This window comes from Amblyomma americanum, chromosome 7 (genome assembly GCF_052857255.1).
Source record: "Amblyomma americanum isolate KBUSLIRL-KWMA chromosome 7, ASM5285725v1, whole genome shotgun sequence".
Classification (NCBI taxonomy): Eukaryota; Metazoa; Arthropoda; class Arachnida; order Ixodida; family Ixodidae; genus Amblyomma; species Amblyomma americanum.
In genome coordinates, this window is record NC_135503.1 from 3,760,212 (window position 1) to 3,774,070 (window position 13,859).

Here is a 13,859-nt window from a genome sequence, read left to right on the forward strand (position 1 = left end):
CCCAATGGGGGTCTCTGGAATAAACGGGCTCAAATAAACGGGTCCCAAAGTCGGGCTCAAACCCGGGCACACCGGCTCAGTAGATGGGCGCCTTAACCACTGAGCCGCCGTGGCATGCTGGTGCGCGGCCATTTGCGTAATTTCTACATGCCACTTGGGAGTCTGAGATCACGTAGATTTTGTCTTCCGCACAGCTAGAGGCCATTGCTAGAGTGATGGCTGTCTTCTCTGCTTCTACAGATTTGGAGGTTCATATTGTGATAGCTGACAGCATCTGCAGGGAGTGGACGACGCAGGCAACCATAGTAGGTCGGGAGGAGTACTGCGCTGCGTCTGTGAATTTGACGTTGGTGAGGTTTCTGTATTTTGCCTGAAGAAATTTTGTTCTTGCACGCCTTCTCTTTGAATGATACTCTACATGCATGTTTCGTGGGATTGGGTTGAGTTTGATTTTTGTCCCGAGGTCAGACTCCACTGCGACTGTTTGACATGTTACCGTTGTGTTCCGAAAGATTTCCTGCACTCTCGAGAGTGAAAAGAGATGAGAAATACGTATTCATTGCATCAGAATGACTGTTCTTAGGAACTTGAGATCTGTCTTCATCTATTAAAGAAGTACTGTTAAGCGATCACTATGATAGGGAGTTAACAAATTCCATTTTTTTGGGGGGTTAATATAACGGATGCTAAGTCTTGGCTGTAAAATTTTCCTTTAGTGCTCCTCAACAAATTAGTACAATTTTGACAAAGTACTTTTCCCATTTAGATGTTGAACCGAATTACTGGCTTCCCTGCGAACTTGTTCTCATTGCATTTTTTCCTGCTGCATAATGTTCTTCAAGAAAACTTTGTGCAGACAAAATGGGACAAAGGGGACAAGAGGTACAGACGAGTGCAAACTTCCTTTCGCCCCGTCCCATTCTATTTGTGCAACATTTGTGCAAAGAGGAGAAGAGGTACAGATAAGCGCAAACTTCTCTCTTCTCCCCTTTGCCCCTTTTTGTTTGTGCATTTTCCTTGAAGTGTTTCACCAACTGGCTCAACAACCTGTATTACTCAACTTTCTTCGGAAGTTTGTAAACTATAGTTTTCCAGCATCACCGCAAATACGAATTTCGGGTACACAGGATTCGATTGGTGAAATAACTCCATTCACGTACAAACACCAGTTCTCAGTGATTTATCTGTTGGAAGTGGACTGTTCAAAGCAGTGAAAGAATGTAGCCAGGTCATCACCGATTTTTGAAAAATTGACTTTGCTACAACGGCAGATACTCTTTACAGAATATTGTTGAGAAGGAACAGCAATGGAGTTGTTGAACACTATGATCGCTTAGCCCATCGTAGCATTCAACACCTCAACTAGCCCATCGATGCATGACAATAACTCGATTAACTCTGGATCAGATACAAGAGTTAAGATCAAGAGGTCGAATCAAGCCACCATGACAAATTAAAAGCATACTAAATTGCAGAAGCTGCGAGGAATGAAAAGGGCAAGTGCAATACCAGTCTGTTATCTTTTCTTTTTCCTTGGCTCAACTGACAGTAAAAGTATTTTTTTTGGGGGGGGGGGGGGGGGGGGGGGGGGGCTTTTTCATGAGGAGTGTATGCAATGGCTTGATGAATCCGAGTTCTAGAAGAGAAACAAACGACAGATGCCAAATAATAAATACAACACACTTTAATTTTCATGACTGACATGTCACTTGTGCTGCAATGGACACAATACACTTTCAAATAGACACAAACACACAAAAGTGCTAGAAAAGAAGCTAAAAAAAAAAAAGAGTCATCTGTGTAGATACCCAATAGCCAGTACAACTCAAGTCACAAAGGCAAAATCAACAATCTCTATGTTTCTTTCAATTTTGTTATCTATGGACACACAAGTCAGGTTTTGTAGTGCCATATCACAAACACTGCTTTAAACAGCTTATTGGAGCACCAACATATTGAGAGGGTACAGCTTAGGAACCATGTGATGAGGTTCATAAATTTGGTAATGCATGATGAAAGGTTTAGTAAGCTGGTGTGGATTAAAAGAAAAGAAAAGTAATGGTGATAGGTTCCTTGCTTCCCTCACGACCATTAACAAGCCCCGACATGGTCTCCTGTGCTGAACCGTCCCCCAGCTGTGGGCAGGAGGTGCCAGGACAAGCCACCACACCATTCCATGGGTGGTTCTTTCCCACTGTGGCCACTTTTCTGTACTCGGCACCTATCAAGACCTACAGCCTTCTGCCTAGTGATGGCAGAATGCTGACACCCACTCAATGGGTTTCTGGGTGACAGAGTGTGGCAACAGTTTCCAGCTTCCCCAAACAACCAGAGAGATTAGGGAGGCCTTGATTCCAAACTTCAGCACCTTGGACGGTAGCGAAGGCTCTGGAACACTGCAAAGAATGTGCAAAAACTACTTTAATGAGTGCTTATTTGATTTGACCTTTATTCAACATCAGGTGACGTTGGGTGCACAGGCAAAAAGCCAGAAGGGCTTGACTAGGCCAGTGCAGTTTATGTAAAGGATGAGTGACCGCAGTTCTCTGCCTTGAAACCTACCCCCTCTACACAATCATTCTGTAGTCCTATAAACTGGTTCCGATCATGAATGCAATTTGCCACGGTATTACTGATGGGCAATCGCAACACGCACAAGATACAGAAAACTTTGGCTTTGCCTGCAAACCTTCTTTTTATTACATTCTGCAGCTTAGCATACACTGATTGGCAACACCACTGATACCAACTCTTAGTATTTGGAAAAGACGTTGGGCATGTTGGTATTGGGTCCTTTTGATGGAAGGACAACTCAAAAAAGGATGACACACACGACAAGCACTTCCCAGCAACAAAGAAACGTTAATACAGGGCAAGAAAAACAAGACAAAGAAACTAAGGAACAAACACAAAAACCATTTCAAGGAAAATCTCGCTCCCCATCAGCCCAAGGGATGGCTTGCTGACACAATGATCATCTTGGAAATGTAGAAGGCTTCTACAATAGCCCAAGTCTTCCGATCTTGATGAGTAAAGATTACAGATGTTCCACGTGGGCTTAATAGGCTTTATCTGTTTCCCAGTGTTTTCACACATGAAATGCAATTGTGAGTGCTTGTGCCTCCCCACCCGCCCCCCAAACAATGGCACAGGCCTTGCATGTCATGTGTGAAAACAGCAAGGGGGGGGGACATATAAAACCTCTGATGCTCACCTGGAGCGCACATCTCTAATCTTTACAATTCAGGATCAGAAGACTGGAGATTGTAGAAGCCTGCTACATTTCGAATACAAATCACTGTGTCAGCACTGACGGGGAAAGAGATGACAGGAAAGAGATCTCATTTTCAGATTTAACAGCTAATCTTTGGCTTTTATTCCTTAGCTTCTTTCGTTCCTTAGAATCAGTGCAGGTTCTCTGGAACAATTCTGACAGCCTCCATTGGCACCATCAGTCACCCTACTTGCCATTATGATGGCAGGCCGATGCACCACTGCCTGGTGCAGATGCTGCGGCGGACAGTCCACTGAATGCACTCAGATAAGTGGCAAGTGCCATGCTGCATTGCCGTCTGCATGATTAGCTTAACTGCCGTCACGGTGGTCAAGTTGGCCCTGCTGTTTAGCTCACTTCAGGTCATGCCCACAACAGACCAAACACAGCCAAGTCAGAGAGCGCCAACAATGCCAGCCCACTCACCTCATTATGGGAGGTATGTCAGAGTCGGATACCTTGTCCCAGTTCTCCACGATGCCGGGGACATGGCCAATGCCCACCACGCCAACCACGACAGTCGGCTGCATCCCTGCATTCAGGGTTAACGCACCACATTCAGCCCACACACACACACACGCACAAGGTCCTGTCTAAGCTGCCTACGGGTGCTTCGAAATAAGAATGAAAGGGTGAAGAATTTAGTTTTGTAACCGTGAGGTCTGCATGGTAATCTCGCTTGAAAAGAGCAAACTGTGTATGCAGAAGCAGTAGCACAAAAACCCCAAAATAGAGTTCTACTGCTAATGAACATAAACTTCAAAGTATGTTTCCAATAGTTTAACGGGGAAAAACGCAGTTATGGCCCACTAATATTCTGAGATACTGTATTTACACGATTGTAAGTTGACTCAAATGTAAGTCGACTCCCCAATATCGCATGTAAAAAAAAAACGCTTGGAGGTTGCTTAAGCTTCGTCTTTGAGAGTAGAATGCGATGGCATTATCCAGTCGCCGCTGCTTATCCTCAGCTGCATACGAGCATGCCCGTGGGCACATTCCAAAACTAAAATATATTAGACCCGTGCCACGCGTGCACAAGAAATGGCAGTAAATGGTTAAGGCTTTAAGTTTGTTAATGTAATTATTTTTGGAGTTGGTGCTACACGTCCACATTTAATGTAATTATACGAAGGTCACAATGACGATAATGCTTGCATTATTAAAGAATTAAGTTGGGCTAGTTGGTGCTTTTGATTCACAGACGGCCATGTATCTCGACCATGCGCAGAAGCACATAGTATACCTTCTCATGCGTGTGTAATAAACGGCAGTTGAAGTCTAGCGTCTGTCCTGTGTGTTTCTCCTCTCTGTCCTTTGTGTTTATTAACGCTAGTAATATGTCGCCGTCTGTGAATTAATGCTTGCAAGGCAGTGAAAAATTTTGCCTTAATATAAACAGTGGTAATGAGCACAGTATCTCGGGAATGTTATTCAAAGGCAATATAAAAGTTATTTCGCAAGAAATTGTCATTGTTCCCAAATCTTAGACATGAGAAGGCTGCTGTGGTTGCGAGTTTGTGCCAAAACTGCAAGAACTTCTCCACAGACAGCATAAAGGGCAAGAGGAGGAGGAGGAAGATGAGGTTGTTAATGGCAGGAAATTTTAGCCTTGTACAGCAATGGCACCAGTTGCTAGGACAGCGGGAAGTAGAGAGTGGAGCTGGGCTACACATTTTAGTGTTGAATTTTACCACACGCTGGTTACAAAGTACAAACGCCAAGCTGCAAACCAAGTTGGCTCTTTATATCAGCTGCACTGCATTCAGTGCTCTGCTAGAAAAACGAAAATTGATCTCTACAAAGCACTGAAATACAACACTTCCGAACTCGTAACTATCAAAAACCCACGGTACAAAAAGCAGCCCCAATATCTGCAATGCTAACAAAAAGCAACCATTAAACCAGCTGCTTGCGATGCTTGCTAAAGACAAAGATAAAAATTAGTGCAAAAATGGTACATGAAAACTGTTGCACCAATAAGGGTCTGTTTAACCTTGAGTCAAAAGTGAATATGTCTCAACAGTGAGAGACATCACAGAGGATGTAACCACTCCTCTTGCATTCCGCCCTGTGTGAACACAGACTGCCGCGTTTCTGTTACAAAGATCATTATCTCAATCATGCCATTTTCCACGCGCACCTATTTTCCCACTCTCCTCAGCACTGCTAGGGTGCTGGAGGGCACAGATCCTGGTTCAGCAGGGCATACGCGATGTCCTCGACAGAAAAGAACGTAACACCCCGACCAAAAGTCTCATGTGCAGAAACCCAATGTTTTGGGGCTGGCTTGGCTCCTTTTTCAGAGTTGACAAGAGATCTGTCCCTGTCTGGTCTACTGCAACAATTCCAGAAAAAGGATCATCGCTACGTGGAAGTCACATGTGCACATGCACGTTTGTCCTTCGTGATGCAGCAGGGTTCCGTACCTGCTACCCTGCAAATGTCCATTAGGCGAATATGACTCCCACCTGCCCCCACTCAGGTGATCCACAAGGCCAATTCGCCCTTTCCTAGAATTGTCGCAATAGACTCAAGACATCAGTATGTATCTTGTCAGCCCTGAAGAAAGAGCCAAGTTGGCCCCATAACATTGGGTTTTTGCTCATGAGACTTTTGGGCATTCTTTTCTAATTCACCTCCTTTCCAGTCAAACATCCCCCCACGGTGCTGTCTTTCTTCACTGACAATGCACTTACTAGCGGAGTCATTTCTTTTCTCGCATAAAAGACTGTTCAGTTTATTTGCACTACTGCTAGGCATATGAGGAGGCTGCAAAAAAGTGGCGTGCAGGATTTACTGAACACTAAATTCAAGAAACAAGGACAAAGAAATGCCTCAAGGAGCAGAATGCAAATCAATGAACTTATGCAGCAAGATAAGAGTCAATGCTCTCAATCGTAGCCACGAATTTATCAACAGTGCACATGCATTCTACCATAATGTTACCATCCTGTCCACTCACTCTGATGACTGCAGGAGGAAAAAAATGAACACGGGACTGCATTACTTTGAAACTGCTATGAAATTAATTGAGGAACTGCTGTGCAAAAGGACAAGAACTTCGAACGAATCACTAACAACACACACAAACGCAGACCCGGACAGACAAGTCGCCGCGGCAATGAGACAAGCATATGAGATTGCTGCATAGGAAAGAGCCCGTAAAACTAGAAAGGTGGTTCAATGTTGCCGCGAATATTTCCAGTGTTTGTTCGTTTTTCAAATCTGCCGCTTCAGGCCTGCCAGCACTGTATCCATTCTTCGACACGGCGCCCCCGATGTGCTCATCACGGACAGAGGAACAGCATTTACGGCGGAACTCACGCAATCCATCCTGCGCTACAGCCAAACCAGCCACCGGAGGACAACTGCATACCATCCGCAGACCAACGGACTGACCGAGCGCCTGAACAAAACCATCGCCGATATGCTCGCTATGTATGTCGATGCCGAACATAAAACCTGGGATGTCATCCTGCCTTACGTCGTCTTCGCCTACAACACCGCAGTGCAGGAGACCACCCAGATGACGCCTTTTAGGCTCGTCCATGGCAGGGAGGCCACGACCACGCTAGACGCAATGCTGCCCAACGTTACAGAAGAAGAGAACGTCGACGTTGCCGCCTACCTTCAACGCGCAGAAGAAGCTCGAAGGCTTGCCCGATTACGGATCAAAGATCAGCAGCGGTCCGACGCCAGACGCTACAACCTACGAAGACGCAACGCGGAATACAAGCCAGGAGACCAAGTCTGGGTGTGGACACCCATTCGCCGCCGTGGATTGAGTGAAAAGCTTTTGCGCCGCTATTTCGGCCCGTACAAGGTTCTTCGTCGGCTGGGTGAACTGGATTATGAAGTCATCCCTGACGCAATGACTGCATCCCAGCGACGCCGCGTACGACCAGAAGTTGTCCATGTAGTCCGTCTGAAGCCGTATTATGCGCGCTAAAGGCCGCTGCATTTCCATGCTCTATTTTCGCAAGATCCGTTTTTTTTTCCCTTACTAGTCGCATTATTTGTTTTAATGCATCGGGTCGATGCTTCTTTGAGAGGGGAGTAATGCCGCGAATATTTCCAGTGTTTGTTCGTTTTTCAAATCTGCCGCGACACCACCTTATCGCTTTGTTTGCGACGCAAGACGCGACTAGATTTATCTCGATTGATCGCAGCCAGGCAAAGCTGATTCTACGTTGTTCCGGAATGTTCTAGTAACTTTGCGCCCTTTATCTCGAATGTTCGCTATCAGCTTTAAATTGAGCACGGCCGACAGCGGCGGGCATTCTGTTCGACGACCGCCGAGCACGCTTGTCGCTTCGCCGCCGCCGAGTGATTCAGTCCATTTTGGGTGCAAGTCAGCCCAATAAACAGTTCTTTTAGAAGATCCTTTCGTCCGTCTTCATCGCTGCTTCGACTGCCGTCACCACTACGTGACAATATAGTAACTTGTTGGGCTAGATGGTTCATTTTAGATGCTTAAAAACTGCTGCATAAAAAATCAGACTATGAAAGAAACACAAATGACACACACACAAACACAGACCTAGACTGGCAAGTCACCATGGCAATGAGACAAGCACATGAGATTACATATAATAAAAGGATTCTAGGGCCAAGACGTACAACACACAAGACAGAAGACAACATAACAAAGCGCCCGTGCTGCCTTCTGTCTTGTGTGTTGTACGTCTTGGCACAAAAATCCTTTTATTATGTCTGACAACTAACTAGCCCAGCAGCTAACTCTCTTAAAAGCATGAGATCACTGCATTTGGTCTTGCCTGGCTGAATCTGCCTGGTCTTGCCTGAAAACAAAGATAGCTTTCGTCCTGGTGTTCGATTTTTTACGGAACATTGCTGTAATGCAAGGAAGCCACCCAGCTGGCATTTGACCTGCCATCGCTGAGTGCTGGAGCGCTGCGCGAAGAAGCGAACTTAACTAGCGTTTATCACTCGGCTTTTTGCAGCCGCTGCAATCGCCACAAGCGGCTTCGAAACTGTGCTGCAACTACAGAAAATGTCTTTCCCAGTTCCCGTTCTTTCACCAACTAAGTTTCGCTTCTCCAGCACAAGTTTTTTATGAAATTTTATATTAGGAATTTTGGCTACATCAAACTATTCTACGATTTTTTACCAGTTCACTATAATGAGATTTAAGTGTATTAAAGCAGGGTGCTGTTTGATAATCCATGGGGCAGTCTGCACATTTTCAGGTGTCTAACTAAAAAACGGCTGAATGATTTCTCATTAAGAGCAGAAGCAAGAAACCCAGTGCCATGAGACGAGTTGCATGCAGCTCCAGAAACCTGCTCTGAAACAGAGATGAGGCCAATGCGGCAACAGTGCCAGTTAACGTTCAGTGCTGCCCGAAAACTCGCCCTGATGCGAGAAAAGCCATGATGGGGGACCCTAAGAGACTGTGACGATCTATTGGTGATATCACACTTACCTGAAGGGTCGCCCATGCAGGGCATGGGATTGGCAGCCAGTCGTAGGGAGTAGGCCAGGTAGATGTCCCTCTCCCGCACGAACACCTTGCTCAGTGCTGGGAACTCGCCGGTCATCTCGGCCAGCATCTCTTCCAGCAGGTCCTGCTTCTTGCACCGCTCCACCTCTTCCTTGCTGCACACAGCCAGTCCCATCATGACGGAGGTGACGAGAGAGAAAAATACTCCTTGGGCCTGTCACCTTGCTTACAACTGCTCATAGTGATTTAAACACCAGAACAATGACCACTGCATAGCATGCTCTGTACAGACAGCTCTGTTAAGAGGAGATGACGTGGGAATCGGAGGTGTAGAGCAATGAAATTTGGCATGCTTACTGGTAAGTCAACTGAATGTTTAAATACAAAATTTGAATGAAACATCTGCTGAAGTAGTTTTGACATTATAAATTTTTATAAGCTTCACTGCTATACCAGACTTGCAGAAAGCCTGGCGTGACAACAAAACATGGTAGGAGCTTGCAGTCGCTCTCAAGTTTTACCCAGAGGAATGTTGGATGCAGTAACTTATAATATTTTTAGCAGCCTGATTTTTTCTATATGGAATGTTATACCCACGCTTGCATAATGCACTCATTATAGTCATGTCAAATTAGTGACAGAGTCAGAAAATGAGAAAGTAATTTAGAAACATAGGAGCATCACTGCGTAAATAATTTATCAAGGAACACAATGCAACAAACTGCATGAAGTAAAACACGTTGCGGGGCTAGTTGGTTATGCATATTCTTTCGTTAAAATTTAAGCAGCGCTAACTTTTAGGACGAATACACAGAAGACATGACAGGACGGGCGCTGTGTATTCGTCCTAAAAGTTAGCGCTGCTTAAATTTTAACGAAAGAAAACTGCATGAAAGTCTGTGAAGCCACTGTCATGGTATATTTTCTACAAGCAGGAAAGTTTGGTCAAAAAACATTTGTGAGGAAACTGGCATTTACATGGAGATTTCAGCCAGTTCTGCCTATGGTCACATAACATTTTTTAAAGTCACTTTTGGGCTGTTTTCGGGGAAAAAGTTTTTGGGGTGCGATTAAAAAGACCTTAAAGATGCCAAACCTGATGTTTTCAAAAATTCACTTCTTTAAAAATATTTTTGCGATTTGATCCCCGTGTCCCCTCTACAGCAAGAGAACAGTGAAAATATGCAGTTATGCAGTGCTGCCGTCTGACTATGGGAAAGAAATGACCAATAAGCAAAACAGGGACTGGCAGCCAACAGGCGGCAGCATTTTCTCAGAGCCTTTAAGAGAGAACTTCCGGGTCTGGCCTTGCTCAACATTCACAGGTTTATCCTATACAGTTCAGTAGAGTGACACAACATTAGTTATTAGAGTACCAGATTCGCTGCCTTGAATGCAAGAGGCTTCTGCGGTCAGACACAAAGCTTTGGTGTCGGCAGTGCAGTTGGCTGACTACAAAATGAAATGCCGCATTTCCACACGGATACCGACAATTTCAGCTCACATGTTTAAACAGACAATCTTGCCTGATGGGATCTTTGGCGGTGATCATGTGCCATGCCAGACGCAGTTTCTGCCATACACTCAGTGCGGCCAGGGCCCTCTGGAGGGTGATCTGCAGGGGACGATCTCCAAGGTGGATCAAGCAGCCTTTCACCTTCTCCGCCTGCATGGCCAAGAATGAAACAAAATGAGCGCATTCACAACAGGGCAATGTTGGCTTGGCACTTACAGAAAGGCAATGAAGATACATTATCACAAGAGGGTGAAGATTTTTCAGCCAGCCTTCACGGGAGACAGGCCGAAGAAGTCACACCTCCTTTTCAGAAACATGCTCCTTCTGTTGCACGAGGTAAAGGCCAGGACGACAGTGCTTACTCTAATACAAGAAAAGTTAGTTTATTCAAATATTAAAAAACAAAAAAGTTCGAATTAATGAATGACAGCAAAAAAAGAAAAGAAAAAGAACAAGAGCCACTTGCACAGCGGAAAATTTATTTGGCCCAAGATTGGGCAATGGCTGCCTGCTTTTGAGATGAGAGCAGCATGACAGTTACTATTTTTAAGAGCGTTGGCTCTTACTCATCACGTTTCGAGATTTCGTGGGGTCTACTACAACCCTTGATCACAGCGTCATCTGTGGCAGCGACTACTCATCACGTTTCGAGATTTCGTGATGTCTCCTACCACTCTGAGATAAAAGCGCCATCTTGGGCTGCTACTAGAAAAGAGCGCATCTCGCATTGAGACTTGTAGCGCCATCTACAATAGCACTGCAGAAACAACCCCCTGCCGCATGCCAATGATGACGTCACGGTCCAATATGGAGGATAGAGGTGGAACTATACGAGTATGACGTCAGCGGATGAAATGGCGGCATAGCTACAATTTTTTTAATCCAAGATGGTGGCCATTAAAATTGGTTTTTATGTAGTGCTTCATCATTTGTGCTCCAAGTCCGGTAATTGACCGGCGCTCGTTCACGGCTACATTCAAGATGGCTGTAATTCTTAACGACAAAGAAACGAATTGCGCTGCCGGACCGCAAGTTTGACGTTCGTAATGAGCGATACAGGTGAGGTAGCTACAGCGTGGCAAAATTTTCAGCTGTTCCACGCGATGTCGTGATGTGGCTGTTTGCGAAGTGTGGGATTTCGCTTGGACAGTGATGTTAGAACGATGAGCTGTGCGACTGCAGCAGCGATCACGACAGCAGCGCTAGTGAAGACGGTGGAGTAATAGTCAAATGCGGACTAGTAGTCCAGTAAATAATACATTTTCATTTTGGAATGTGCCCATGGGCGCACACGCGCGCGGCAGCCGATACTGGCTCCAAATAAGTGGAGGACACAGGATAGTGCACTCGCGTTCTATTATTAAAGGCCAAGTGTAAACGACCTCCAAGTTTTTTTTCCAGAAATGTGAAGTGGGAGGGTTGACTTACATTCGAGTCGACTTACAATCGTGTAAATATGGTACGCACCACTGGGTGGGATACCACAAAGATCGGTATGAACTATTTGCCTCTAGAAGGTTTTTTAATGATTTACTCATAGGTTCTAGAAAAATAAAACTAATTATAATGCCCTCAAGACTTAGCTTACACCTCTTTTCTGAACCTTGCACCCATGCCACTTGACAAAACATATATAATGCTAAGTGGAGCTTGGCCCGTTTGATTGTGTGCATTAAGTAAAAAAGTAAAATAAGAAATTAGGCAGGGAATTACATTAAGCACAAAATTAAGTCATGGTCCCTAGCCTACTCCTATTTCACATCTAGCCAGAGGAAACCATGCGCACACTATTCCACATTACGGCAAATGATGCGCATTTTTGCTGGCAGGATAATGCCAAAGTGAACGCTAATAGACTAACTTTCTCTCCCTTTCTTGCTATGCCTAATGGTGAACATCTCAAATAAAAAAAAAGATTAACTTTTGACTTTAAGTATACACATGTTATGGTGATTCAAACAAACAAGTCTGTAGCATTACACACAAAAAATGTGCAATATCATTTGCAATCATACATAATTAATCAGCGTCTTTAGAATTCTGACATAACTCTTTCTCAGCAACTATGTTGGGCATTATACCTTTTGTCCATCCCCTAAAAGCTCATCTGTCTGTTCTCAATGGCCAAAACACAGTGGCTGGTTCTTCGATGCAAGGAACACAAGGCTGTAGGTAGCAGATGCTGTGCTGATAACACAGCCATTAAGTAGAGTCTACAGCTTGCCAAACGCACATCTGGCACATGCAGTGCTGCAAGTTCAAATTTGAAATCTGCAGTTTAATTTTTGAATTACATAAAACTTAAAGATGCACACCGGTTTTTATACAGAGCCGCTAAGAATCAGCAGTTTCAACATTTAACTCTTCCGTTGCCACGCCACTAGTCATCGATGACCAGTGATTGAAAAATTCAAACTGCTACGCAAGTGTGACCGCGGCCGTTACGGACTTGCTGAGTCATCTGGTTTGTTATTCACACATTGAACTTTCATTTCCTGCATAACTTGTATTTTTGCCAGCAGTTGGTAATTTTTTAAATGCGTGTGAAGTTGAGGGTGCGACGGCAAACGCTCCGAGCAAGGCGTCAAAGTCGGGAACGGCGCGCACTCGAAAACAACCCCGTTGCACGCAATTTTGCTGCGTCTACAGCATTTACTTTTGATGCATCGTGTAGCAGGGACTCCGACGACAATGCCACATCATCAGATTTTGTTTCCAAAGCTTAAACTGCGCAACAAGAGCCCAGAACGCTGGCCTGTTTGTTTATTTTCTTGTTTCCGGACCGTTTGCGTGGACCGGAGCACACCTATGCAGCTGCTATGGTGATGCTGCGCCATCTAGTTACTTCTTCAGAAACTACAGTTTCGTTTTCAGCGTAGACTGCAATTTTCTTGTGAGGCGCATATTTTTTAAATGCCCTAGAAGCGAAGGTTGCGGCGTAGGGAGCTCCCAGCACGGCGACGGTGCGCGCTCGCAAAAACCCCACTGCACGCGATTCTACTGCATCGGCAGCATATTTTTTCGATGCATCGAGTAGCAGGGCCTCTGACGATGATATCGTATTGTCAGACTTTGGTTCAGGCGCTCAAAACTGCGGAAAGAGAGCTCGGAACATTGGCCTGTTAGTTTCGCTTTCAGTTTCCATTACGCTTGTACAAGCGGAGCGCTACTATGAAGCATATGAAGTCTCTGCGATGATGCGGTGCCATCTGGTTTGTTGTTCAGAAACCGATTTCATTTTTCTGTGTAGACTGCAATTTAGCCATGAGGCGCAAATTTTTGCAATGCCCTTGAAGCGGATGCTACAGCCTAGGCCGCTCGCTCCACACATGGCATCGAGCACAGGGAAGGTGCACGCACGAAAAAAATCCTGCTGCACGAGATTATACAGCATCGGCAACAGATATTTTCATTGCATCGAATAATAGGGCCTCTGACGACAGGATTTTGGTTCGGATGATGGAAAGACGCAAATGTAGCCCGGAACGTTGGCATGTTAGTTGTATTTGTATAAAAACAAGCGGTGGTCGAAATTTCCGGAGCCCTTCACTACGGCGTCCCTCGTAGCCTCAGTCGCTTTGGTACATTAAACCCCCATAAAA

General features: G+C 45.1%; 1 protein-coding gene across 3 annotated transcripts in view; it reads right to left on the reverse strand.

Annotated features, from left to right (window-relative positions):
* Nucleotides 1-1,666: 1,666 nt before the first annotated feature.
* The window catches only part of LOC144098286 (traB domain-containing protein), a 29,601-nt gene continuing 17,408 nt past the window's right edge, over nucleotides 1,667-13,859 (reverse strand). For 2 of the 3 annotated variants that reach the window (XM_077630801.1, XM_077630803.1), the window contains exons 6-9: nucleotides 10,268-10,407; nucleotides 8,724-8,896; nucleotides 3,701-3,806; nucleotides 1,667-2,396 (exon numbers count right to left, since the gene is read on the reverse strand). In XM_077630801.1, the coding sequence (XP_077486927.1) occupies nucleotides 2,246-2,396; nucleotides 3,701-3,806; nucleotides 8,724-8,896; nucleotides 10,268-10,407 (570 nt within the window). In that variant the 3' untranslated portion in view covers nucleotides 1,667-2,245. The remainder of the gene's footprint in view (nucleotides 2,397-3,700; nucleotides 3,807-8,723; nucleotides 8,897-10,267; nucleotides 10,408-13,859) is intronic. The other variant, XM_077630802.1, reaches the window with a different exon arrangement.